The sequence below is a fragment of the Ooceraea biroi genome, chromosome 3 (genome assembly GCF_003672135.1).
Source record: "Ooceraea biroi isolate clonal line C1 chromosome 3, Obir_v5.4, whole genome shotgun sequence".
Taxonomy (NCBI): Eukaryota; Metazoa; Arthropoda; class Insecta; order Hymenoptera; family Formicidae; genus Ooceraea; species Ooceraea biroi.
Window position 1 is genome coordinate 9,963,392 of NC_039508.1, and position 26,548 is coordinate 9,989,939.

At 41.1% G+C, this 26,548-nt stretch overlaps 1 protein-coding gene across 2 annotated transcripts in view; it reads left to right on the forward strand.

Moving 5' to 3' along the window:
* Positions 1-699: 699 nt before the first annotated feature.
* The window catches only part of LOC105276868 (rho GTPase-activating protein 7), a 163,422-nt gene continuing 137,573 nt past the window's right edge, over positions 700-26,548 (forward strand). The window contains exons 1-2 of one of the 2 annotated variants that reach the window (XM_011334844.3): positions 700-1,566; positions 15,772-15,872. In XM_011334844.3, coding sequence (XP_011333146.2) covers positions 15,804-15,872 — 69 coding nt within the window. In that variant the 5' untranslated portion in view covers positions 700-1,566; positions 15,772-15,803. The remainder of the gene's footprint in view (positions 1,567-15,771; positions 15,873-26,548) is intronic. The other variant, XM_011334846.3, reaches the window with a different exon arrangement.

Genomic DNA, 26,548 nt, shown 5'->3' on the forward strand with positions numbered 1-26,548 from the left:
GGCACGCACGCGTAATTAGACTCCTACATCCCTGCTGATCATTCCGTGAAAACTGAGGGCCGGCGCCTGCGGCGCGACAGACGCCTACGTGGACACGCACGTGCGTGCCTCCGCATGGAACAGCTGAGAGAGTCGGAGCGCATATACGTTGACGAATCGACGGTTAGTCGTGCCGGAGTTTGATGAAAGATAGAGAGATAACACTGCAGTGTGTGCTTTAAAAAAAAAGATATAATTGTTCGTGACCAGAATGCGAATATAAAATTCCTATAAATAATAAAATTTGTTATACAAATAAAATTTGCAAATCTATTTTTTCATTAAATTTTTAATCCTAACCCGTAAATTTAATCATTTTGCTTCCGTATATAAATAAAACAAACAACGTGACGATTAGATATCAGTGATGTAAATAATCAACGTTAGAAAGAAACGGAGATAACGATTCTGAATGAAATGCACGGAGCAACAGGAGTGACGGAGAGCGGGGCATCGCGTACGAGCGAGATGGCGCGGCGGGTCGGAAGCGAGAGAGACGACAAACACGGTGTATCACGCCGCACGTCTCGAGAGCGAATGAGAAGGGACGCTCCGTGACTGGCTGAACGCGGAGCAGTAAGCGTGCCGAGCATGCGCACACTGCTGTCGCTTCTCAGTCTCGCCGCGGCGGTTGCGGGAGTTGGTTCCCGCATTTCGTGGCGCTAATTCGATTTGAACGCGTCGCTTGCGAACGCGCGGAGGCGGTGTGTCGTCGCGTCAAGCCGCTTCGCAATTTCAGTCTCGGTGTTTTCTTGACAGTGCCTTTCGTCCAAGTGAGAACAACGATCGCGGCGGAGTCCGGAAGAGAGTGCCTGAAATCGGGGCGTAGTGCCTCCGCAATTGGTTTTTCGTGTGCGTGCCGCGTCGTAAACAGAAGTGAGGTTGATCGAAAGTGACATCTACGACCCGGTGCGTGGGCAAGCTTCGCTAGGATGTCATAATCGTCGAGGTTTACGCGCATCAACTTTGCACGAGAACAAATTCTGACGCTACATACATGACAATTTTGCGAAATCAGTCTCGTCAACGAGGTGCTCGTGTCCATGGTGATCAACAAGTGCCAAGAGTAACGGTTCGCACCCACGTGACGTGTCACGAGGTAGTACGTACAATGCAGGCTTTGAATTCGTTTCCCGCGACATTTGAATTTGCGTGCCAAGTCGACGCGAGTCACATCACAGTGAAGCACGGATAAAACATCAAGAATCACGCCGTAAAAATTCGACCAGTACGTATCGAAGAAACGTACACGGATATTCGCTACGTACGCGTGACGCGCGAGAGAACGTTGCCTGAAATTTCGCGGAAAGTGAAGCACCGGAAACGCAACCCGGTTCCAGAAGAAGGCGTCCTGACCGCGGTGATATAATCGCACGATCGTGAAAGACGCCGCGCGGTGGCTGGTGGTTTCTGTGTTCGCCGTGTTGCGCCGACGTTTGAACAAGTGAATTTAAACTCGCCGCCCCGAACACGTGGATGCATACCGCTGTCTCATCACCGGTGCGGTCTTCAACGTCTGCTTCTCAGGTATAACCTCTCTACCTAGCGACGATATTGTCTCGTAGGTTACTGTTGTCTAATTAGCATTACGCCATATTGATTAACGGAAAATAACTTTCAATTACGATAAATCCTGTTATCATGTTGGATTCTCGCCGATAGGCACAGATGTGAACGACTTTATTCAAATAGTTACGTAAATATAAGCACGAATAGTCACGTGTGCCGTGCAGAATTATGTACCAACTGGTTAACGTTGCAATATGACAATAAAACACGCGATTTAAGTGCTCTCTTTTTTGCCACTCTCAACATACAGTGCTGAGACGTCAATCGCAATATTACTTGTACAGTATACGACCGGTAAAAGAATAGTTCAATGGGCTAAACTCTGGAAACTTTTTAGAACTCGTTTCTTGATAGAAAAAAAATATTCATGTCGCAGGAAGGAAGTCATTTTAAACAAAGCACGTATCAAGATGAAATGAATTAGAAAAATATTTGTAAATTGTATGAAATCCTTAGCAGCGCCATTGAGTAAGCAAACGACGAGGTGAGATCGTTAGATGGAGCACGACTTCGATCATTCGATCATCCAATTAAATGTGACAGCCGATCGACGCAAATCGTATAGCGCGATGATAGCGCGGATTAAATGATCGCGTAACGGAAGCGGGGCGCGTTGTTTACACGAGCTGTGAGCTCCAGTAGCGAGTATGTACATCTCGGATCGAGCGTGAGCATATCTGGCGTCGCGACGCGAGCACGGTGGTGATTCATAATCGTTCGATTTATCGAAGTGCCGATCGGTATCTCTGCCGCGACTCGCTTGGCCGGTGCGCTTGGCCGATCCTCGAAGGCGAAATCCTGATTACGATTCCACTCGATGCCGCGGTGACATCACCGCGAAATCATCATCCTCTTGGAATGTCCCGTTGATTAAATCTCCTCGTGTCTGCCGGTGCTACCTGCTTCAGGAAAACAATTTTTTATACATCTCATTTCGCTGCATCGCAAAAAGCGAAATAATTTCAGTTTCTGGTTTATTTTTTCAAATTTTTCTATGAAGAAAATTGTTCAAGATTTTCCGACTGATACTTTACTCTTGCCTTTTCATTCAACGTGCTTGTCAAGACTCTGAATGAATATATTGCAACGCACAGCTGAAAATTATGAATGCCTTAATGCGCATTAAAAGAAGCGTGTTTATTTACGCTTGCTTCGTAATATCATCACTTGTATGTTAAACGTATGCATGGACGGATGGGTGAACGGTAACAGCCGTGAGCGATCGTCGGACGATGTTATTTTGTACGTGATTAGTACAGCATGAGGAGGTACGATTCTCGAAATAATGACGCAAATATTTACACTGTAGTAATCTTCATTCATCGTGCAGCGCGTGCTCTTGGGTGGGGAGTAACGAATCGTCACGTGCTGAATATATGTTAACTTGATGCAATCAGGGACAAGCAACATGATGCCTCTGGTAAGAGATTAATGATATTATATTTTATAATATCATAGCGTATAAGGAGAGAATGTATTATGCTATATAAATAATATTCGTTAAAAGATCTATGTAATAATGGCAAAATTCTCATGCACAGAGCTGCTAACGATTGCATCTTTTTCATAAAGATCGCAACGTGGCGACTCGCAGGAAACGAGTAATCGCTTCGATTGTAAATATAATAGTCATAATACGATTGAGAAACTTAAAACTCACCGCGTTACATCGTTACAATGGTAATGTAACGCTTGGTTCCTTAATCCAAAGCGGGAGAGCGAGTTATTTCTGTCAGGCGGCTCGCAGGAGAGGAAAGCAACGTTCCTCACGATGCAATTCAAATTTTTATGTTACATAGTATATAATATTTGCATTTGTGCTTTATTTTTTGTACTTGACATGAGAACAAGTCGTTTATAGTTTTACGAGAAAAAGTTTTCTGTTCGAAAATGTATGTGCATTCATTATTACCAACGAATTCTTTGCATATGAATCTGCCAATTGTAGAAAGATTACATCAATTTTAATTGGAAATGCAAGGTAATAAGGTTAGCTAATGTTATTTCTTTCAAAGATAAAAAGACCATGAATTCAAGGGCCATGTTGGTTGACTATACTGCAAATAAAACCATATTGTATCATTCAAAGAGTGCATGAGATATCGCGCTGACTCGTGAATGACGTTTATCACCTTCAAATAGATATCGCAGCTACTCTTTCCAAGAACGAAGAGTCACACGGATATATTTGTTGTTCATATACGTGTAGTAGCCTTATCAGTCATGATAAGATTCCGTCTATAATTTTTAAAAACTAATCAGTGTTCGTTGTCTTATCACAAGGAAACAGACGCAATAAAATTTCTTTGACGCTCAGTAGCAATATTTGGTGAAATGTCGTAATCATCGATCGCTCATCATGAGCAACAGTCGGTGAGCCTTAATCATTAATTATCGACATGCATTGCGGGTAATCGATTCACGAAATTTATATTGTAAGAGTGATGTTGCGTCTTTCTTTGTCCGCAATGATGAACGACGAGGGCTATGACTCTTTTACCGTAAAATTCCCAGCGAAACACGTGGTCAACATGTGTGGTTGCTCTTTGGAAAAGCTCCATACTTTACAACGTCCTCCGATCATCCAGCAAAAGTATGTTCTTTGTTCTCGGATAGTGTTACAGTTCACGAGACGCACTAATCTCGATGATCGATAAAGAGGGCAGATTATAATTATTGAATTTATCAAAGACGTTCCATATTAATCCGAGAAATAGAAATATTGAAAATCATAATAAAGAAAACAGAGAAAATAATTATCAATTCTGGATAATTCTTCGTGCAGGATAAGGGATTAATTGCGTTGTCAATAATCTTCTAGCATCTCTTTGCTTCTTGATCCTTTTCAACTTTTATGCGCCTCCGTGGAGTCTCACTCGTGTCCCCCGCATGATTTACATCCCACATTTATGACGCAACGTAAAATCGCGCGAAACTTTCCACAAGCCAACCCTAACGCAAACTGCTGCCGGGAGCGCTCTTCTCCTCGCGCGCCTTTAAACGCCTGTATATCTCGGTGGGTGATGTGTGAAATATTTATGCACGATCCGGTCTTTACTCCTCAGATATGAGCGCCGCAAGGAGCTGCGGTAATACGTTTGTATCGTTGAGAGGAAAATAGGAAAACAGGAGCCTTCGCGCGCCGCATGCTCCGTAAAATGTGGCTTTGCTCAATATAGCTTAGAGCATTCGTTTTAAAAATTCATATAACAGTGCTGATAGAATTTCTCTCGTTTTACCTTTCGATTTGATAATCTTTTAACTTACTTGCGTGGAAGTAGCGTGGTAATGTGGTAGCGTGGCTGAAACTCGCTTGCAAATTCACGCGAGCGAGCTTCTAACGCGAACGGAAAACGTTAATGGCGCGAAGGCACTCGCGTGCGTGGGAATTTAATTTTCTTACCGCCTGCCGGCTAGCTGCGTATGCGGTAATGACCGGTACTTATTGTGTCATTGGGTCATATTTCTCGAGGAATTATGGATATGCCGCAGCGCGCTTCTTTGAAATCGAGCCCGCGGCCTATCGGCTGTCCCTCTGACGATCCTAAAAGGACGACCCTAAAAGCGACCTCCGTTAACCGGAATTACTATGTATGACGGAATTACGAAATGTAATAATCTTATAATCCCTTTACAGAAGCTCGGAAGAATTTATTTCAATCGGAAGGAAAAGCAATTTCTTATGTCATTTCTTTATGCGTTTGCAAGTCGTATCGAGATCATCAGGTACAATTGTTAACACGTAATTATTTTGCTGATACTTGTTACGCGCGTTGAATCAGTTACCTAGAGGCTACTTCGTGTTTACTCCGTTTAATCTTACATTTGAATATTTCTTTTAAGATCTCGATACTCTTCCATCGAAAGTAGTCATCAATTTAGAATTAGACTGTCAGTATTGATACAATCAGGAAGCATTGAGAAGCCGTCGAGTCGTGGTTAGTCGTAGCAACTGAAAGCAAAATAAAGAAAATCAGTAGGGAGATAAAGAAGGAGGAGCATCTACCAAGATCGGATCGTGGTTCAAATATGCAAATGGATCGTCCGATCTGACCGAGCACTCATGTACGTTACGTACACGCACACGTAGATGCGGCGCATCATTCTCGTTACGTGTTGCGCGGCATACAATCAATGACCGAGGAAATCGAGAGCAATTACAGCCAATTAAAGAGTAAGAGGCTATTGTCACTGCTCGGTATGCCGATAAGAGCGTTCCGCGTTACTCGTGCGTGAAATGGAGCGCGGGCGGTAGAGAGGAAAATATATCGAAGCGTGCGACGAACATGCATGCATGCACATTGCGTGCCGGTCACGAAAATATCGCTCTGTCCGACACCGGAAACCGGTAGCGTGGAAAATGTGGGTGGTCTTCCGTCTCGATAGGTGAGTTGTAACTGCGCGATAAAACCAATTCCGATATCGCAGGGTTGTTTGTCGCGAGTTCGTGATCTGGAGTCGATCCACGAGATGCGCAGCGGCGCATTGATCTTATCGATTGATTTGATTTAGAGCAGGATGAAGCTTGGTAAATATCATGTCAGATCATCGCGGTAATAATCTCCATCCATTTTGGTTGCCTAATTCTGATCAGTGATCTTTTCAACACGTCATTTATGACATTTAACATTCCATTTGTGACAGTTAACATTCCATTAAAACCGTCGGCCAACTTGTTTGAAGATATTCGAAATGCGTTTGTTGTTACAGCAAGTGCATTACTGGTGTGACCTTTTACTATCTTGACAACGACATCAATGATTATAATTGTGTTATCATAAAACTTCAGGATAATATATTATTCTGATAACATTTAAACGATACATTCGGCATTTTTTCTGTTGAAATTTATCGATCTCGCACTATATTCTGATAATAATATTCGATGTATATCACGTACATATTTAACAGCTGCTGTTATTACATTTTACGGATATTTTTAATTACAATACATGTGCATGCAGTCTGCGCAAACACACATTTGTAACATGTAATTTACTTTTTTTATTTTCCTGCACGACCATGTGCCAAGCGGTGGAATGTAAATAGGTTATAAATTTCACGTTACATTGATAGGTTTATAGACAAAAGAGAATGTGTGCGTATGTAATGTTTCTACTGTGATTTATTTGAGGTATTTGCTGTTTGTTAATCAATCCGTAGAAAACTGATCGTGAAATGCATATTAAAAATGACGTTTCAAATATACACGAGCGGAATTAACAATCATTTTTATTTATGTTTATTATTATAAATCAGAGCAAAAAAGAAAGAATAATACAAAAATTAAAACATGAGAATATATGTATATAAAGCACAAGCTAAAAGTAAACTACAAAATGAACTTTGCATTTAGACGTAACAAAAAGCGAAACTTGTCTGCTTATCTGTGGCACTGACTCACCACCAGAGTCTATTTGGTTTTAATTAGACGACGAGTCGGTGAACGATGAATCGCAAGGACCACAAGGAGCGAAGATCCCTGTAAGGATCATCGATACATCTCTCTCTTTCACTATCCGCGGCCTCCTCTCACCCCTGTTCGTCCTTTATATATCGGAATCGACCGCGTGTAAAACCAGTTCTGCCACTCGGGGATGCCAAGAGGATAGAGTACGTTATAGCTCGCATACTCGCGACTGTTCCAGAGCAAAATGGATCATACTGATCACGCTTTATTGTATTTTTCTTGTATCTTATCGTCGTCCTTATCACTGAATCATCACTGAATTGTACTCGATATTTCCTGTATCTGTCGAGTTTCATTTCCCTAACGCTGGGTCCTTCAACTATCAAATAAGTTTTGTCACTTTAAAGCTACAAAAATAGACAATGACAAAATCCTTCAATTTTTACGTCAATACAGTTCTATTTAAATTGAATTAAATCCTGCATATAGGTTGAACGTAACGCTTGAAATTCCTCGGACAAATCTTTCCATTTCAGAAAATACGATACAGGAAAGTTGAGTAATGCTTGTATCTCGTGATAAACAGATGCAAATGTATATTACCTTACTAAATCTAATCAACTCAGACTGTGGAAAAAATCGCGGGACATGGTGAACCGACTGGTAACTGTATTTGATTTAATTTCAAGTGCATCACGAGTTTAACGTAATTCACAGTTATGGCGCTTATATCGCGGGATTGAACGTGAACGCTCGCCGCCTGCGCGTCGCGACAAGATATCATAATTCTAAGTTCTACGACCCGTACAAGTATATATCGGCGCTGCACTTTCGAGATCCTTTCGCGCAGGATTGAGACGGTAGATAAGGGCTCTCACAATGTAAAGCAGCCTCTTCCTTGACGCGATCCGAAGCCCGTAGAAGCGAGTCGGACGATCTCCACGGATAACCGACGGCCGTCAGTGAAGTAGAAGTACAAGATACTCGCCGTTCAAAATGCAACGAGCTATCGCGGTGGAAGCACGACCACCGCGCGAGTTATTCGCTGCTGTTCGAATGCCACGATGCAATCGTTGCTGAAGAAGCACGACCACCGAGCGATCGTATTAATGCGTTCATGAGAAAAGCGCGATTGTCCTCGCGACGCTGAGAAAAGTTTCATGTTTTTACCATTTTTCCACCAAAAGTCTTGCATTGTCTCTCCGTTCTTGTTAAGAATAGCTTATCTTTATATGTTTCCTGATTCCGAGTCACGAGTCACGAATGACGCGGCATTTTTGTGAGAATTGATAGAATTCTGAGCACAATTAAGTGCTCCAGATTCTAATTTTGAACACTAAAGTTCCGAGTTGATGTTATGTGTCCCTCCCCGACATCACTTAAACAAACATCGCGTCAGATCCGATTCGAGACACGTCGTGTTCTTGTAGACGTTGCAGCGATGTGCTATTTGTTTGTGTTACTGCAATAGCTCACACACAAGCTATGACCTAAATATTTTCCAGCCATTTTATGGGGTGTGGAGAAATTTACGTTAACTGAACTATGAAACGCCCATGTGAACACGGATACGTAACTCATAAAATTATTTCAGCGGATAAATTCGATTTAAATTGCGAGCAAAGTGAAATTAAGTGAAATAAATCGTGTCGCGTACATGTTGCGAAAAATGGAGGAATGCTCGGACGCACATATCTACATGTTATAACGATAAAGTGTGAAACGCCGACGCATTATTTACTCGGAGAGAGGAGGGCCATCTGTTACTTAATGGCGACTATTTTCAAACTTGTTATTAACTTTTCGCGTATCCGAGTCGTGAGGTGAATCGTACGAAACACGCGATAAACTGTAAATTGTGTGATAATAGCTTCCGTCACGCAATCTTCATGATCACGTTATGTCGATATTCCCGCATGACTTCGTATACGATTTGCAAACGTGATAAATCAAGATATTCTTACATTCTACTTGTACTGTATTCAAACTTTCTCTCTCATCATTTCTTCATTTGTTCCAAGGGATTTTTAATTTTTTCCAAATTTGAAATCAATGGGAAAGCATCCTTTTATGGAAATCGAGAACTACGACTTGTTATAAACTACATAGTTAACTATGTCTAACGATTCAATAAACATTTTATTACGTCCATTCCTGTCGACGCACTACCGCAAAGAACTTAATTTACCGCAACGAGTGCTGCGAGTGATTCGAAAATAATTATAGGAAGTGATGACTTCCGCCATTGTGACTTCTTACTAGTTTCATTAACATTCCTCAAATTTATACAAAGATTGCATCGATGCATTTCTCCGTTTTTTGTTCTAGTAGCCAATTCCTTTACTTCACTTTTGCGCCGTAAACATTTTCATGATTCGTGATTTAACATCGTCTCATTTAATGTCAACTGCTTAAATGTCGTTGGGTGTGTGTCATTCGAAGAAAATAATATACATTTGGCAAAGAATTATCTGTTACGTACAAGTATTTGCTGAAAGCTGGAAGATTCCGACAAGAACCCACTGGAAATATTTTCTTTCCTGGGTGTGAAGCCGGAACTAGCTATTCTGCGATGAGTGTTTAGAGCCATTTAGCGGCCGCTAAGCACCGCGGGTAGCCAGCATCCTGGGCGACCAGCTTCTTTCAGCTCACGTTTCCATCCATTGAATGCTTCATAGCGGGTTCTTCGGAGAAAGAGACGGAGAGAGAGGTTGTAAGGAGGCCTTGCAAGGTTACCTATCTCTTAGCGAGGTCTACGAACTACTTTCGAATCTGCCATGTACCTGTATTTTGGAGACGTTTTCTATGGCGATTTGCAAGCAGTCAAAAATTTAAAGTGGAGAATTGAAGTCTTAAGAACTTATTACAAAAAATATAAAAATGAAAAATAGCAGATACGGAGAGTCGAATTAAAAATCCGTTACGTCCATTCCGATTAAGCCGGATAATTAGTTGGAGTTCCGTGATAATATTTCGTCAAAGTTAAACCGGTCACGGAAGTTGCGAGCAGAAAAACGCGGGTGTGCGATTTCCGCGTGACAAAACCGTTTCCTCGTTCGTCTTCGAGGCTTGGCATGCCGAGGTGCACGTTGGCACGTTAATTCCGACGGTAACAGGGCAGCGGTCGCGTCGCAAGCGTATAACGCTTTGTAATTACCAACCGTCATTATCGTGCTATTCGACTTGACGCGATGATTACGGTGCACCGGACAGAAGCAAATCGAGAGTGCTCGCTACGGTGCGTAGCCGCGCGGAACACCCCGAGCAGCATCACGGTGCCAGATAGTGCACTGGGTTCGGATTAACGCGTCCTGACGGGGCCCTTCCTGCGGCATTATCGGCACAACGAATTGAATTCTCGCCTATGGCGATTCGAGTCACGAGTATACGTCGCTATTGCGACTGGACGTGACATTCTAATATATCGATCTCAAGCGTTTGATATTCCGAATAGCAGAGTCTTTCGACATTTACGGCCGCATTTTTCACGTGTCGAGTTCGTTGCAGTACATCGCGCGGTTGGCGTACCGTGGTGAGGCGTCGTCAACGTGAAAATTATTTTACTGTCGACTACGATAGACGCTCGAGGTCAGCGTGTGTCAGCAGTTCTCTATCTATATCAATGCCATAAATTATTTATGTTAGGAAATATGCCGATAATTGTGCTAATGCTGTACTGATAATCAGTTTTTAACTGAAGGACTTTTTTTCTTCTTTCTCTTATAATTTTCTTTACGCATTAAAGCTATTTTATAAATTACAAGAATTTATTACATTTGGTCGATTCGAATAAAATTAATTTAAAATTTAATTTTTCATCAAATACTTTTCTTGTTCTGTTCGATTAAAAATCCTTGGTTGGATTGCATCAAGTCTATTATTACCAACGATGACTCTGACGGAGGAAATAGTCACGAGAGTAGAAGAAGCAACATTGTCTCTTGGAACAAAGTCGTCTTGGTCTCGAAACTGGTTTCGAGAGTCGGACCAGCTAATTGGAATTAAATGCAGTCCTCCTTATCCGCCACCACCGCGTTTATAAACGGTGACAAATACCGCGATAGCGAGAGTAATTAAGTATACATGGTACCTCCATTTCCATGTAGAGGCTCTTCTCCTTCTCGACATCTCGCCTGTCTTCCTCTCACCGCTTAATCATACGAACTTGATTGGGTCCCAGTGGAGTTGGAAGTCTGAATGAACTTTGGCGTGGCATTTCAGCATTGCGTCAATGTTGTACGCATGTATTAATTCATATTGTATATATGTATATATATATATATATATATATAAAATAATTAATATTATTTGTATAATAGAAAAAATAGAAAATTTGTCGACTGATATTTATTATGTCAACGGTGAAAGAAATGCGTGCACCTGCCTGATTATATGTTATATTACTCAACTAAATGTACACAAACATTTAACGAGTGTTAGCCCATAAAGGTGTTGCTGACACTACCGAGCTTGACGCCTCCGCTTGTTCGAGGTATGCCGTTACTTTCTCGAGGTGGGGTAGGCATCTGAGGCGGTTTCGTTATGTGAGAAACTTGAAAAGAAACGATGTCTCTTTTAGCTAATGTTCAACAGGATACTTCAATATTTTCATTATTTGTTTTATCTTTCGACCAAATTTGCTTCTTCCTTTGCCACTTTTTTGAATCGTTTCAAATTCATATTTTAATATGGAATTTGTATATATTGTAATGCAAATTTCGACATTCATTAATATTTTTAATATTTTTAGTCGATATTTTTGGAATAACTTAACAGACATTTCTGCAGGATGCTGAAAAACTTTCTACTACGAAATCTTTTTTATGAAATTGCAGGAACTCCTCACCTTTAAGATTAAGTTACTTGGAAAATCCTATTATTAGTTATTGCTGTAGTATCCTATTTATTTTTCGGTTTATCGTGCAGCAGATATTTTTCCTCAATGTCTTTTCTCAGTGCTACCCGCTATTTTTCGAGGAAGGATGTCAATATGTCTGGACGAGGTTTGTGTTCACAATTGCTCGTAGTCGAATAGTTAATAGGAGGTTAACAGGTTGTGTGACTTGCTTACTTAGCCGAAACGTACTCTTTTGACGAATCATCAATCGCATTTGCCTGCTGGCAACCTTCTTTGAAACGTGCGGAAATTTTTCAAACGTCAGTTTTCGAAGCGCCCGAATGCCAATCATACTGTGTCAAAGTAGTTGATAGAATTAGTGGTTACAGTGGGTTTATTAGAATGCATTGTGATCAAGCTAAGTATAGACCGAATAATTTAACATAAATTACGGTAGTGGGGGAAGAGTGAGATAACGGTCGTGATAGCGATTAATTACAGATTGGCCTGACAAACTGACAAACCAATAAAACAAATTTGATAGTCGTGCTTTAAAATGGCGAATAATTCGAATTTATAGGCACGAAGCCTAAGCGGCCGCACGAATACGTTACATAAAATATCAGAGCCCCTAGAGCAAGGTCTCTTGATTACGATCGCCGTTGAGGTGCATGCACGCGGGATATGCATTGACATAGCTCGCACGAGTGTCGCTTGGCAGTTCGAATAATCACAATTTACGTAATGCAGTCATTTCTTGGTGGATTCTTCCACTTTCCGAGAGCTCAGAGTCAAGAAGACGATACATCGAGAGACGAAATCGTTTAATTCACTAATTCTCTTTCGCGCATATTATATCCCGCTTGAGTAATTAATTCACAGAGATCACTTTATTGTATGGATACTATTTTCCAAAATTATGCTTGTCATTTTCGCAATATAGGTAATTATTGATCATAATATCTTTATTATTACATATAACGCTGAATCGCTGATCGTATCCGCCCACACGCAACGAGATCATGCATCGATTAATGCGACAGCAAAGATTCAGCGGAATGTAACAGCGCGCGCGATAATAACGAACTTTAAAAAGAGACGAAAACAGTTTTAAAGCTCCGTTCCACGTAACAAATATGTCGTACGTGGAACACTCGGCGTTCTTATCAGTCGGATTTACGATTTCGATTAGCATGAAGTCGTGTCTGCCTTCCTGGTGGTGAGGAGACACTAAAAACAATTATCGCCGACGTATCGCACCTCGGAAGGAACGCTCCGGAAGAATAAAAATCTTGCCAATTGAATTATACGGCTGCCCACGCGTGCGAAATGTTCGAATATCGCCGATATCTAAGTGGCAAGTCAATATGTCAACGTGCAAATTGGCACAAAATTTTATTTTTTTCCGCAAAAAAAGACATCTTTGTCAATTACGAAATTAATACACATGATCATTGCGAAAGTAGTGTCGGGATTTCTATATGAATTATATATAATGAACCGTGAATTCTAGTTTTATTTAAAAATCCAATCGTCAAAATATGAAATTTTAATCGCGCAGATAAAATGTCAACGTATCGACATTTACGTAGCAAGGCGTTGGTAGTTAACAGCGTCGCAAAGTTGATTTCCGATTCGTTTCATCTGTATTCCTGCGAGCCACCCAGGTGTGAACGCAGCCCAGGAGCAAAAGGATCGCGGGGTAAATTACCGGCAATAATTCCCAGCTGATAAGAACGGCATTCGTTCCTTTCCTTCTCTCTCTCTTTCTCTTGCACGGTTAGCTGGCCGTTTAATTCAGTTTAACCAACGGACCGTGTCCGCCTTTCGCAGAATGCTACTCGATTAGGGTGAGGTATCGGTACCGGGAGGCATCGGTATCGTAGTTATTTACGAGGCATTCTGACTGCCCTCACCTACCTATCGCGAGCCACAAATTCTCACGTCCTACGCCGATTTCGCGACAGACAAATTAAAATTTCTTTCACTGCGATTTCCGGAGAGTTAAACACAATGTGAATAATCAAAAAAAGGATCCTTTGTATTGGTTGAATGCATTTTAAGAAGAATTAGAGAAATAAGATGAGGAATAAGTTTAGCAAAAGTTTGATCACTCTTATTTTATTTAAACATTTACATTTCACAAAATTATTATTTTCAAACTCCTGGTTTGGCACAAAGAAAAGCAGAAAAGAAGAAAGAAAGAAATTTTCTCACGCGTGATTTGGAGAAAAATTATATTAAAAAATTAATCACAGATTCACTCAAGTTGTGCATGGTCATTATCTGATGCGAACTGCAATTAAGCGACGAGCGCCTCGTTCACCTGTGAAATCACCTGACGTATTGGCCGCCAGCAGCTGATCACGATTAGACATCCGGTGATTTTCTAATATTACGTTTGCGGGCAAGCAACTCGTGTTCCCATGCATGACTTTATTGTTAGCGAGTTCAATGATTGTAACGGCGGTCGTATTGTATTCTTCAAGCGGACCGCAATGTAATCGATTCGCAATCTCGTGATCGTATGCAAGTAGATCTATCGAGATACATACCGAATTACAAGCGAATCAGTTAAAGCACGATCGGCAGATTTAATTAGGCCGATATGATTCATTTAATGCATTGCATAATTTGTGTTAAAGAGCGTCGACTTGCTATTACTTACCTCCTATTTATTTACAATTCTGCCGCGCGCGAATTCGGTTAGAGAAAGAGAGAGAATGTTTGACCCTGAGCAATATTTTTATCGTGATAAAAATTCTATCGAAAAACGCATACGTGCAATCGCAATGCAATAGCTCTGTAACTGTTGCAAAAATTTGTGATGGTTGTGCAAGATAAGATAAATTAAAATTTTTTACGATATATCTTTCTACGTAACGTTATCTCGAGATTAATGAATCGTAGAGCCTGTAGTCGCAATATAATAAATTGTAGGAAGTTTTTACAATAATTGCAACAGTTGAACGTAACAGATTACGAGAATCGTGTTGCAATAATTATAGAACTTGATAAAGCTGTATTACGCTGACAGATAAGATCACTCTATTTTCGATATTTACATTTTTTTGCAAATATAGATACACATCGCGATAGAGTCATATACGGTAGTTGAAAGTGAGTACAAAATGTAATGTTAATTATTATTAGCAAGACCGCTAGAGCGTAAAAGCACGCTCGTATTTCAGTTTCACTATCGCACTTGTCTCGATGTCATTAGCGTAATTTCTAAGCAGAAACATTAATCCGTCGTCGTTATGTTTCTCCCATAACTGAGCAAAATGAGGAAAATTATTATCTATCAGATTGCACGTTACAGCACTTGACGCCCTTTATGCCATCTTGCACTGAGAAAATTACGTGTGATTAAATCATCCGCTATTCTCCTCAATACTTAGGCATTGCAGAAAAAGCTTTTCATTCACAAAGAACAATCGGATACACGGGATATATCGCGAACAATTTCGAGTGGTCGCAAAGTGCAGTGCTGATTCTAGATTAGTTTCTCTCATATGCGGTTGAGATGGCTAATCTGCGCGAAATATAATTAGCCCCAGTGACTAATGCTGGCGCGGCTACTAAATTTAGCCAAATGCAATCATAACAGCGCAGGTGGTCGTTTTACCCTTTTCAAGTGTTTGACAAGCCGGGATTATACGGACCGCGCGACTCGCCAGTCGCAATAAGCCACGGCACGGTTAATTATAATGCCTTTGCCAGAATACACCCACCCATAGACCCCTTTTCGTCTTTTCTTCGTTCTCCATTAAGCATCGCTCCTGACATACGTTTTATGATTTCTTCACTACGTTGCCTTCACTTATTCACACGTGCATTAACGTAATTTAATCGGTTTTATAGTAACTAGGCTGTTTCCTTGTCGTTATTAATTTTATTATTCTTGATGTTGCAGGTGCACGAGAAAATGCGTGTAATAGCATCGAGATGACGAGCGAAAGACCAGCGGAGATGGATCCGTACAAGGAACTGGAGCTTTATCTCGCCAAAGTTAACGTGAGTCAATGTTGCATTCACGCTGAAATCGTGTTTAAATCTTAGGAGATCCTTCAGTTTTATATCTCTCCTTTCATAATTAAATTTTCTGATTAATTACATCGCATAAAATCTGACGTAAAAGCTAAAGAGCGTTAATCGTGGTTGTAAATTTCGCATCGCTAGTAAGCATAATTAATCATCGCGTATATATCATTTGTATTTACAAGTCACGCCCATCCTACTTTTATTCCAATTAGGCGGGCTGTTGTGCAATTTCGCTATTAAAAGCGTGTTTATACGAATCGTGAAAGGTTTCAACATTTCACGTGTAATCTCATTTATCCAACTAAATCTCTATGCGAAGAAGAGGTAGATCGACGTTGATTTAAGAAGGTCGAGTGAAAAATATTAACGCCCACTTTCTCTTTACGATAATCGATTCTGATTCCGTGGAACTGACTCGGTGTTCCTCGACTCGTTCGGCCCGAAACGGAAGATTCAAGCGGTGAAAGGTATCACACTGTAAGCTTTGCCCATATTTCTCATTATTGAACAGATCATCGTAAGAACAGATGATTTCTCTCGCCTGACGAGCCGAGCCTGACGAGAGAATGATTCCATCCTGATCGATTTTTCGTCTTTCTCAATTAAACAAGTCGTTTGATCCGATTTTGAATCACGCGTGCCTTGTTTAACGCGCACGCGACGTGAACGGTTCCTTTTAAGTGTCTCGCAATCCGGTACATCCTTCTCGATGAATCATTTCTCCAGTGTATTACAACACTGTTCATTTAGCAAGAATAGATCATAAGCTTTACCGAGCGTTTCGTCGGCTAGCAGCGAGGCATAGCGCGACAAATTAGATACGATCGCGGCAACGTCGTCGAAATCTCCAAGCGAATACCAAATTGCTTTTCGTTTGACTGCATGTTGCTTGTTTTTCCGCGTTCCCTCTTCCTGGATTCGGTGTTTATACATCTGTTTTAGAGGCTTTGCTTGACTAAACGGCTCCCGGGAATACGAACCGGTTCTTGTTTGCGAATTCGCGTAAGGTGCGTTTGGCTACAGGTGTACCTCTGCTACAGGCAATATGACTGATTTAAATATCTATTAGCCGTAGTGGGTATACTTGAAAGATCCGTTTAGAATTGAAGAATGCAGAAAACTCTTGCATTTCCATTCGTATCGCGAATTCGATTATATCAGCTGTTGCCACAGATTATACTCGTCGTACGTTCGCGACGCGTTTGTTCGTTTTGATCAGGCGTGCGTGCGTCGGTTCCGCGTCGTCCTTCGGCGCGTACCGGTGCATCGCGAAGTGCATCGATGCATGTCGATGCAGCGCAAGCAAATAAGAAGAGTGCCGCCGTCCTGCGAGAGGAGATGGTGCGGCCGATGGCGGTGGCTCATCGTTAAAACTAGTTGGCGCGGAAGTTGCCTCTCAGCCTCCTACTATTTCTCAGATAGTGCCTGCGAGTGCTGCTACTGGTCGGCACGGTGTACCTTAACGTGGTCTTTACGAGAAACTTATAGCCCCGATGTAATCGGGACCCAATATCGTTTCCCGATGAAGGATTGACCACTTATCGGCCAATGAACGATCTGAGCTTTAAAGCTCTCATGGATCTGTCTACGTATCGTTTTCTCATCCAAGTAACCGATAGTTACTTCTACAGCCTAGCGGAGAATATCACTTGATCGATCCATTTAATTCATTAACAATTTTGCATACACAGTACCTTTACGTAGGTATGTCATTTTTATATTTTCACTTTACATATATTCACGCTACTTTTTTAACCACTTCGTGGCTTTTTATCTAATTTTACGTGAGAATTAATGACGCAATTAATGGAGCATTTTATGTACGGTATAGTAAATGTATAAGTATATAACGCGTTTCGCCTTTTTTTTGTAGCGTCGAGCGAGGGAGCACGATACTCGGCGTTCTCCCAAGTCGAAAGGCACAGATGACACAAACGGATCCTCCTCCTCCACCTACTTGTTTTTTTGCATTCTTTCTCAGTACGGATACTTTTTTGCCCCTTTCCCTGACCGTGTGAACTGAGAAGAGGAGTTTGTTAACCAAACGGACAAAAGTGCGCGTGTCACATTCGTGATCGTCCGATTCCGTCTGCGATCCTTGATCTCTGCGATGGATGTACGGTTGCTTCAGAACCATGGAGGAGTCTGGATCGCTTTCGTATACTCATCAACATCAATCCAGGAAGGAATGTAGATGTAGGAATGTGATTCTATTGAAGGTCTATTAAATTCGGCGGAACCACTTGATGAGTTATAAAATAACTGAGTTCTCGCACGGTTATATAGACGATTATTTCGAATGATGAATCAATATCGACAATCAATCGTTTATATCTATCGAACGCGACTAACGCAAATAATAACGCAGTTGTAGTTGTTACATATAATGTAATGTTACACATAATATAATGCATTAAAATATATAACAGATAACATAGATGAACAGTAGATAAACAGTTTCATAGTATATACACACGATAGTATAATAAATAATAGTTATCGTAGAGTGATAATGCTTCCAGTTCAGTTCTAGGATCGTGTTAGTTAGATCTATAGTTGTTAGGAAGTAAATCATCGCATGGTCATTAAGCTTATCTGGTCACTCCATTAATTGCGATTCAAGTCTGCGATTCGAAGAGAAGGAAAGAGTTGAATGATACATGCAGTAATGCGGATGTAAAATATCGTAGCTTACCACTCACTCACTGGGTCAAACTTGCAGCTTTTCAAGGTTTAGGTTAAACAGGATTTGTCCCTTTCCCGCTTCCTCTCTCACGTGCGCATAATAGAGCCGGGGCAACTGATCCAATCGGAATATCACAGCGGCGACCAGACCGATCGAGGAAACTTGTTTTGCAGTCTCAAGTCCGCAAATGTGCGCCAAATTTAGCGTCGCGGTCCGTCGTCGTGTTTATGGCGATACCAGTGCGCGGATCCCTGGATCACAGCGTGGTCTTCCGTATATCCGGTTTCTCTGCACGCGAAATGAAATCTCCAAATTCACTGAATGCCCATATTTATTCGCGTAATAATTAATTGGCATTAAAATGATAAAATGCGGCATATTCCACAATATAAAAATTTGTCGCTTAGCCAGATTTGTCCCGTAGCTGAATAATTTCGTTCGTATTTATCGTAACTATTGGGTTGGCCAAAAAGTAATTGCGTTTTTTTCCAATAGATGGACATACATGTCTTGAAATGTAACTAACTTCATTTTAAACCGTAAATTCATTATGTAGGTTAACAACTCACAGTTCAAGCTTGTTTTAGAAAAAGAAAGTACACGATTTCGTTAACAATTGTTTGTTTGCCGTCGATTTCAAAATGGAAAATCAAAAAGAACATTTTCGTCATATTTTGTTTTATTACTTCCGAAAAGGGAAAAACGCTGTGCAAGCTCATAAAAAGTTATGTCATGTATATGGCGAAGATGCTTTAAAACTGCGGCAGTGTCAAAATTCGTTTACTAAATTTCGATCTGGAGATTTTAATGTGAAAGATGCACCACGCTCAGGAAGGCCAATCGAAATTGATGATGACAAAATAAAGGCACTGATCGATTCGAATCGGCGTTTAACGACACGAGAGATTGCTGAGAATCTTAACATATCGAAATCGAGTGTTGAAAACCATTTAAAACGACTTGGATACATTAGTAAGCTCGATATTTGGGTACCACATGAGCTGAAAGAAATTCATCTCACTAAGCGTATTGACATCTGCGATTCTCTTTTGAAACGTGAGGAAAATGATCCATTTTTAAAACGTATGATAACAGGCGACGAAAACTGGATCGTCTACAACAACGTCAAACGAAAAAGATGGTGGAGCAAGCGTGATGAACCTGCTGAAAGCACTTGAAAAGCAGATATTCACCAAAGAAAGATTATGCTGTCAGTCTGATGGGACTTTGAAGGTATTGTGTATTTTGAGCTGCTTGCAAGGAATCAAACCATTAATTCAGACGTATACTGTCGTCAACTGGATAAAATGATGCCATCAAACAGAAACGTCCAGAATTGGTGAATCGCAAAGGTGTTGTGTTTCACCATGATAACGCTAGACCACGTACAAGTTTGGTCACTCGTCAAAAATTGTTGCAGCTTGAATGGGATGTGTTACCACATTCACCATATTCGCCAGACCTGGCACCATCAGATTACCATTTGTTTCGTTCTTTGTAAAACACCTTGAATGGTAAAACCTTTACTGCTGATGAGGATATCAAATCGTTCTTGGAATTGTTTTTTGCTGAAAAAGATAAGAACTTTTTTGAGCGCGGAATCATGAAGTTGCCTGAAAAATGGCAAAAGATAATCAAACAAAATGGACAATATATTGTTTAATAAAGTTTTTGTGTCCCATGAAAAATTCGCCTTTTATTTATATAAAATAAACGCAATTACTTTTTGGCCGACCCAATATATTTATTTGTGTTATATTAACTTCTCGACTGTTGATTGCGCAAATTTATACTCGTGAATCTTCATTTCTTTTCATCATGACATGAGATATGTATGTCATAAAACGATGCTCATTCTCAGGTATAACAAAGCAAGCAATATATGGAACCCACTTTTTCTCTATCCTCAGTCATTCATCTAAATGACCAAAACATTCGAATGGATCAGAACATACTGAAGAGCCATTCATTCGATGATATCATTATGATGACGCGAACTTAAAATAGACACTACTCGATGCTCGAGTATTATCTTACTATCCCTCAAGTTGATCGTTATAGAAATGAAATGTAAATTTCATGTATCAGCCATGCCCACGCGCATTTCCGGAGCACGAAACTGTGTCTCTATCGAGGCCCAGTGGATCGTGGGATCACTTTCGACGATCCACTAACAGTGGAGTGCATTTGTAAGAGTATCGTGTTGGTCGAGCGCGCCGTTCTCAACCGCAAGCATTTCCTCACGTTATGTAGTCGTTGAGTAATAATCGCGCGAGTCCACGGATCGTAGCCTCGATAATCGTTTGTATGACGGACTTCTCTCGTAGACATGACAGAGGCCACTGTCCTCGTAAAGAGTATCTCTGACGGAAATTAATCAAATTTCTTCATAAAGTAAAGATTACTTGCACAAGTACTTCACTGCCAAGTTATTTTCATTCAGAAGCTTACTTGATCACACTCAGCAACACTGAACAAATTCGCTCTGGAACCGTCATTGTGAACAATCGTCCTTGTTCGCGGCAAAATTAAAGATATCGATTAATGATCGGTCCGTTATTCGTTTGCCGGACGGTGGTCACAAGCGTTTAATGACAGTTTAATGCAAGTGCGTTTTGCACATGTGCGAGGGAGCGCATTTGGTACGCTGATGTCACGGCCTGCCTGAGGTTGTGGATAATAATCAGAACGGAACATGGCAACCTCAAACGTAAATGTAAGCACCCCGACGCCCCGGCGCGCGCGTGTAGAAACGTTTCTATCTGCATAACTATCTACCAATCTCTCAAACGTAACACACATATTGGTTCGCGAGGCGACGCGCCCAAACACGAGATAAATTGACCGCGAAGGGCGAGATTGATTAAAGTTTCTAGACACACACGTATAGTTTTAGGCTGCAAGGGGACTCCCTTGAGAGTTACCTTACGAAGAAACTTAAAAGAAAAATTTAAGAAGAGATCCAGGTAGTTCTAATATCAATAAAATGTTCAAGTTATGCACGAATTTCGTGCAAAGGGCGGTGAAGATCTTTTCAACGTATCTCCGAAATCCGATGATAATTAATTCTCCTATATTGCGGACGCTCTAAGAGTTTTTTTTATAAAAAATCGTGGTGAAGATTATGTGGCAATAAATTCGCAAATAGGTTACGCTTTGCATACGAAATTGTGTATCCGTGACGACGCTGTGGCGTGTTGCAGGAGCGAGAAGCTTATTCGTATTAAATTACTGACGAACATGCGCGTGTATTCGTCGCTCGCTCGAGAACATATGCTGAAATCAGCGTTGCGTCTATATTGCAGACAGTCACGAAATTTCTCGTAGCAGACAAATGTTAACGTTTCAAATGAATTTGCGTCCACGCGTTATACATTTTTTATATGTTTCAAGAAATCTGGTACTGCTTTGAATCTCGTGTCTTGGTACATATAAATGCGTGACTCTCTTCCTAGCTTTTGAAATTTGAATTATTAATTACAAGTTTTCCGACTGACGTAACGATATTTCAAATTTACTCATTCAAATTTCACTGTCGCGTTTCCTACTTTGTACAAAAGTACAATTTTGATCATTCATTCAACAGGCTGAAGACTGGTTATCAGATAGAAGGCAGATCTCTCTGCAGTTTAATCGCGACGAATCTTTAATCGATATAAAAACGATAATTCGTTCCCGGAATATGAAGATAGTCTGCATGGCGACTCTTGGAAAAGTATACAATTTTACGTAGACGGCGCAGTGTCGAAGTCGGTTTATTTTACTCGGACGAGCGCTTCGGCGAAGACTGCTCTCACCTTTGCGCGTTACGAGAGATCGATGGTAGATCCATATAAATTTTCGAGGAAGTTCTGGTGCCGCGAATAAAGCATGAGGCTTCTTATAGCCAATCGCGCGCGAGTCTCTCTGCACTTGATGCACTGCGTATCGACGCATCGCCACATAAATCGCTCAGTGGAGTGAATGTCGATAAAATCTCCGGATGCAAAGTGGGTAAAATTCAGACTCAGAATGCCGCGTCTGTCCGCGACGACAGGGAAACAGAGTAGGTAGGAAACGCTGGAATACAGAATAACATCCGGTTGGAATATCTCGAGGCTTCCCGATACCGTCAAGTCTTAGAATTCTCTCTGGTAGCTCAGAGCCTTCGTCTCTAAGCCGCCCTTTCCGCGCTCTTTTTTGTCACTTTATGGCGCAAGAAGCATTGTCATCTTCACTGTCGTATTTTCAGCGTTGATCCCATCGTGTTTGTTGGTCAATTCTCTGTACATTACAAAATATATATTATTATTATTTGTAACTTTATCATCTTCTTGCATATTAAGATGTGTATGTATTATAAATGCACCTGCGCTCTATAATGCGTTTACAAGATGATTCGTAGACGTGAGAATCATCGATTTATATAACGCAATAATGTAAAGTAAGATTCAGACATCGTAATTGAGTTATAAAATTTTCTTGATTTTTGTTGAGAAAGGTACGGCTGCAGGATGTAGAAAATTAAGGATGACCGCACCTGTGCCGGACAGAGACTTGATAGTTTGGCGCTATTTGCATACGAACTTGAATGTTACGTTGGAATCTCAAGGCTGCCCGTCCTTTCCCTCGAAGATTGCAATCTCCGTGCACGCGCTGTGTCGATCGCGAGCCGACGCGAGAAAAGCTCTCGGTTTGCGAATGATACTCGAGTCGGACTCGACCGAATCACGAGCGAAATATTTTTCTTCTGTGAACAAAGTCTGGCTGACTCACCCGATGAACTTGAATGGCCGATGCCGATTAATTGCTTGCGTTGCGAGAACGACGCATGCATCATTCGCCATGTGACTGATGTCACGTGTTACAAAGCAGAAAAGCGAGAACTCGCTTGCGAAAGAAACGAGGATAGTAATGAAAACTTAAAGTCGTAGCATAGCATTAATTATTGATTTGCACATAAGGTAAGTGACCCAGTAATCGTCACGTTAAGCAAAACGCTTGACTTTACAAATTTATATCGCTCAGATTGAGAAGTGAATGACTGTTATGTTAAGTTATTCTAAATCAGTTTTTTGTTACGAATAAGAACGTCTCTGTAAAATTCTCGTACCTCTTACCTTTCTCGAGAAAATTCTTCGTAAAGGTTAGAAAGCGCAAATGTACGAGTCATCGCCATACCGCAATAATTTGCGATGTTGTACGTAAAACTGAGATCTGCCTTTATAACTTGAAGCTCAAAAATACTAAAATATCAGTGAGCCGCACGATTGACAGAAAACTTTAAAATATGTGTTAATACGTAAACATGACGATTACTGGTATCATGACGATTACTGGGTCACTTACCTTACTTGTGATTATAAAAATAATTTTCGCATATTTGTTATGTAACATCTCAAATAAATTTTATTAATATAGGCAGACAATAGCAGCGTCGTTAGGATTTTCGCAAAATCATTTAAGATTTCGAAGAAAATCAGCCATTATCTAGAAAGAATTTTTCAATTAGAGTAACGAACAGTCGAAGATCGAGAGGATAGGCTTGTCGAGTCCATGACCGAAAATTAGCTAATAGGCAACCGGAATCACGTGAGTATCCTGACCCGGAGCGTGATTAGTTGATTACTAATTATCATACCATCGTTAAAACGGTTCAGCATGGCTCGCGGTCAATTCAGATTTCATTGCTCGAAAGTAAATATGACCTTGCGCACTCGCGTGCGTCTGGGAAAAGTGGCGGCTTGATAACGTCGTGGGAACGACGCGAGCAAACTCGTCTGTGCGTTGGTCACACGCGATTAACCCTTGGATATTACGCGAATTTTTATTAGGTGTAATATAACGGGAAAGCAGTTAACTATATCTATTTTACTTTACCCATACTTTTACGTGGATCATGGCTCAACTCTATCTGTGTCGCTAATGCGTCTGTTTGATGCAGGTGCTACGATTTGACTTTTTAAATTGGTGTCATTAAGTTCAAGCAAGATGAATGATTGATATATTCCACAATTTACAAATCCGTGGAACTAAAAATATTAAAGATCGATTGCATATCGCTTTCGATCATGATGCTTTAATGAATAAATAATATAATACGTTTAATAAATGTGAATGTGGGACATCTGATCATAAAAGTAGAAGAATAATTTGAAAATTGCGTGCACGAAAGATTTCGCGTATTGTTTGTGTATTGACAGATCGATTTCGAGATCCGAGAATTGCCAATCTAATTTTTTGTTAATCTCGTTAAAAATATAGAATTCTCGCGCGTACATCGACCGCACGCGTGCGGTGATCGTTCTCTCGAATTCCTCAATGACTTCTTTGTGCCAGCCTTGGTTACTTTCACTTTTCATCTCTCGGCCATGTGACCAGGTACTGTCATTCCCCGCGAAATGCACACACGCGTGATCGCGCGCGTGCACGCGCAGCTGCACACCCTCGCTCTCTCGCGCACGCTCGCACGTTGCGCGCACGGTGCGTACACATGGGGGATAAGATATGCACATGTGTGGGTGGAAGTGTAGGACTGCCGTATATCCGGTTGGGCGTGTCGGATGGGTGCTCGAAAACGGTTGCGTTCGTACCTCGTTAACGCGAATCGGATGCAGTCCTGCCACAGGACTGCAGCTACCTTCCGCTGGTGTGTTGAATGCTACTCGTTGATTAGTGTCAAGTGATGCATCAAGTATCTTCGTCTTGGATGTGAAGAAAGGTATCAGCTCTGTACAAGTACTCTTGTATATATACTACAAGTATTGTACTATTTTTTGCGTAATAAACTTTTTAGACATTTTGCGTTTAAAGAAACTTTAAACTCTTTGCTCTCGCTCCACTTAACGATGCAGCAATCGCTTGTTCAAATGAATCCGCGCTGAAAAGGTTAATAACCAGACAGGGTCATCGGGGTCGCATAAATGTTTTTTCTTCCGTCGGCAAGCCCCTCGTCGCTCCTCGCGCATTATCAATTTGCAATGCTGATAAGATGGAAATGCCCGAGCGGATTTGTAAGTCGAGTCGCGCGGCGTAATCGGCTTCGCCGCCACGAACACGATGAAAGTGATCCACTCCCTGCTGCCGAATGACCGATTGCGAGCGTTTTTACGTTTTAACGCGATCGTTGTACATCCATTAATGCATTTTCTGCATACACACACACACACACACACACACACACACACAGCACTTCGTAACTCGCTCTATGAAATATAATTCTATTTTTGTCGTATCGTTTTTATTAATTGTTATTACATTGTCAATTGCTGGAATTGATAACTTTCATGAAAATAACTTTTTCCAGCATTCCTCGGAGAGAAAAATTGGTATATTTTACTAAATCCACGTAAGTGACGACACTTCGTAGAACTCGCGTGTCGATCCGCTTGCTAATTTCTCCATCGGGATATTCCAGATATCGTCGTTGCTTTTTCTCAGTGTGAACGACCTCGTGAGCCAACGCCGTCGAAATTAATTTGCCTCCATCCTCCTCCCTCTCGTCGGCCGCGTACAACCCTCGCCTTCTCTTTTTCTAGCCAGCTGCGACGCGAGCCGATCACAATTGCGGCAGCAACGACGACAAGCAGATGCGAGCCACAACGTGTGGTTAACTCGGAATTACATCCATTTAGTGGCATCCCCACATTTTGTAGCCGCTTTGTACCGCTAATTTGTTGGTGGCGACGCGATCATCCGGACGCGCCACTGGTTCCGATGGTTAATTTGTTTTTTTGCTTGCTTGTGCTTGTCACCATGAGAGCGAGGAAGACGAGTTTGCGAACGGTGGGTGGTAACTGATAACGAGCCTCCACCTACCTACTCATGCACATCGATATTTTCCAACATACAAAACAATTTCGTGCAATTAACCTATACATACATTCAGCTCCAAACACATCATTTTTTATCGAAATTGAAATGTTGGATAAAAAGATTACGATACTGATAATTTTCAGTAATTAGCAATTAATCAAAGCATTAC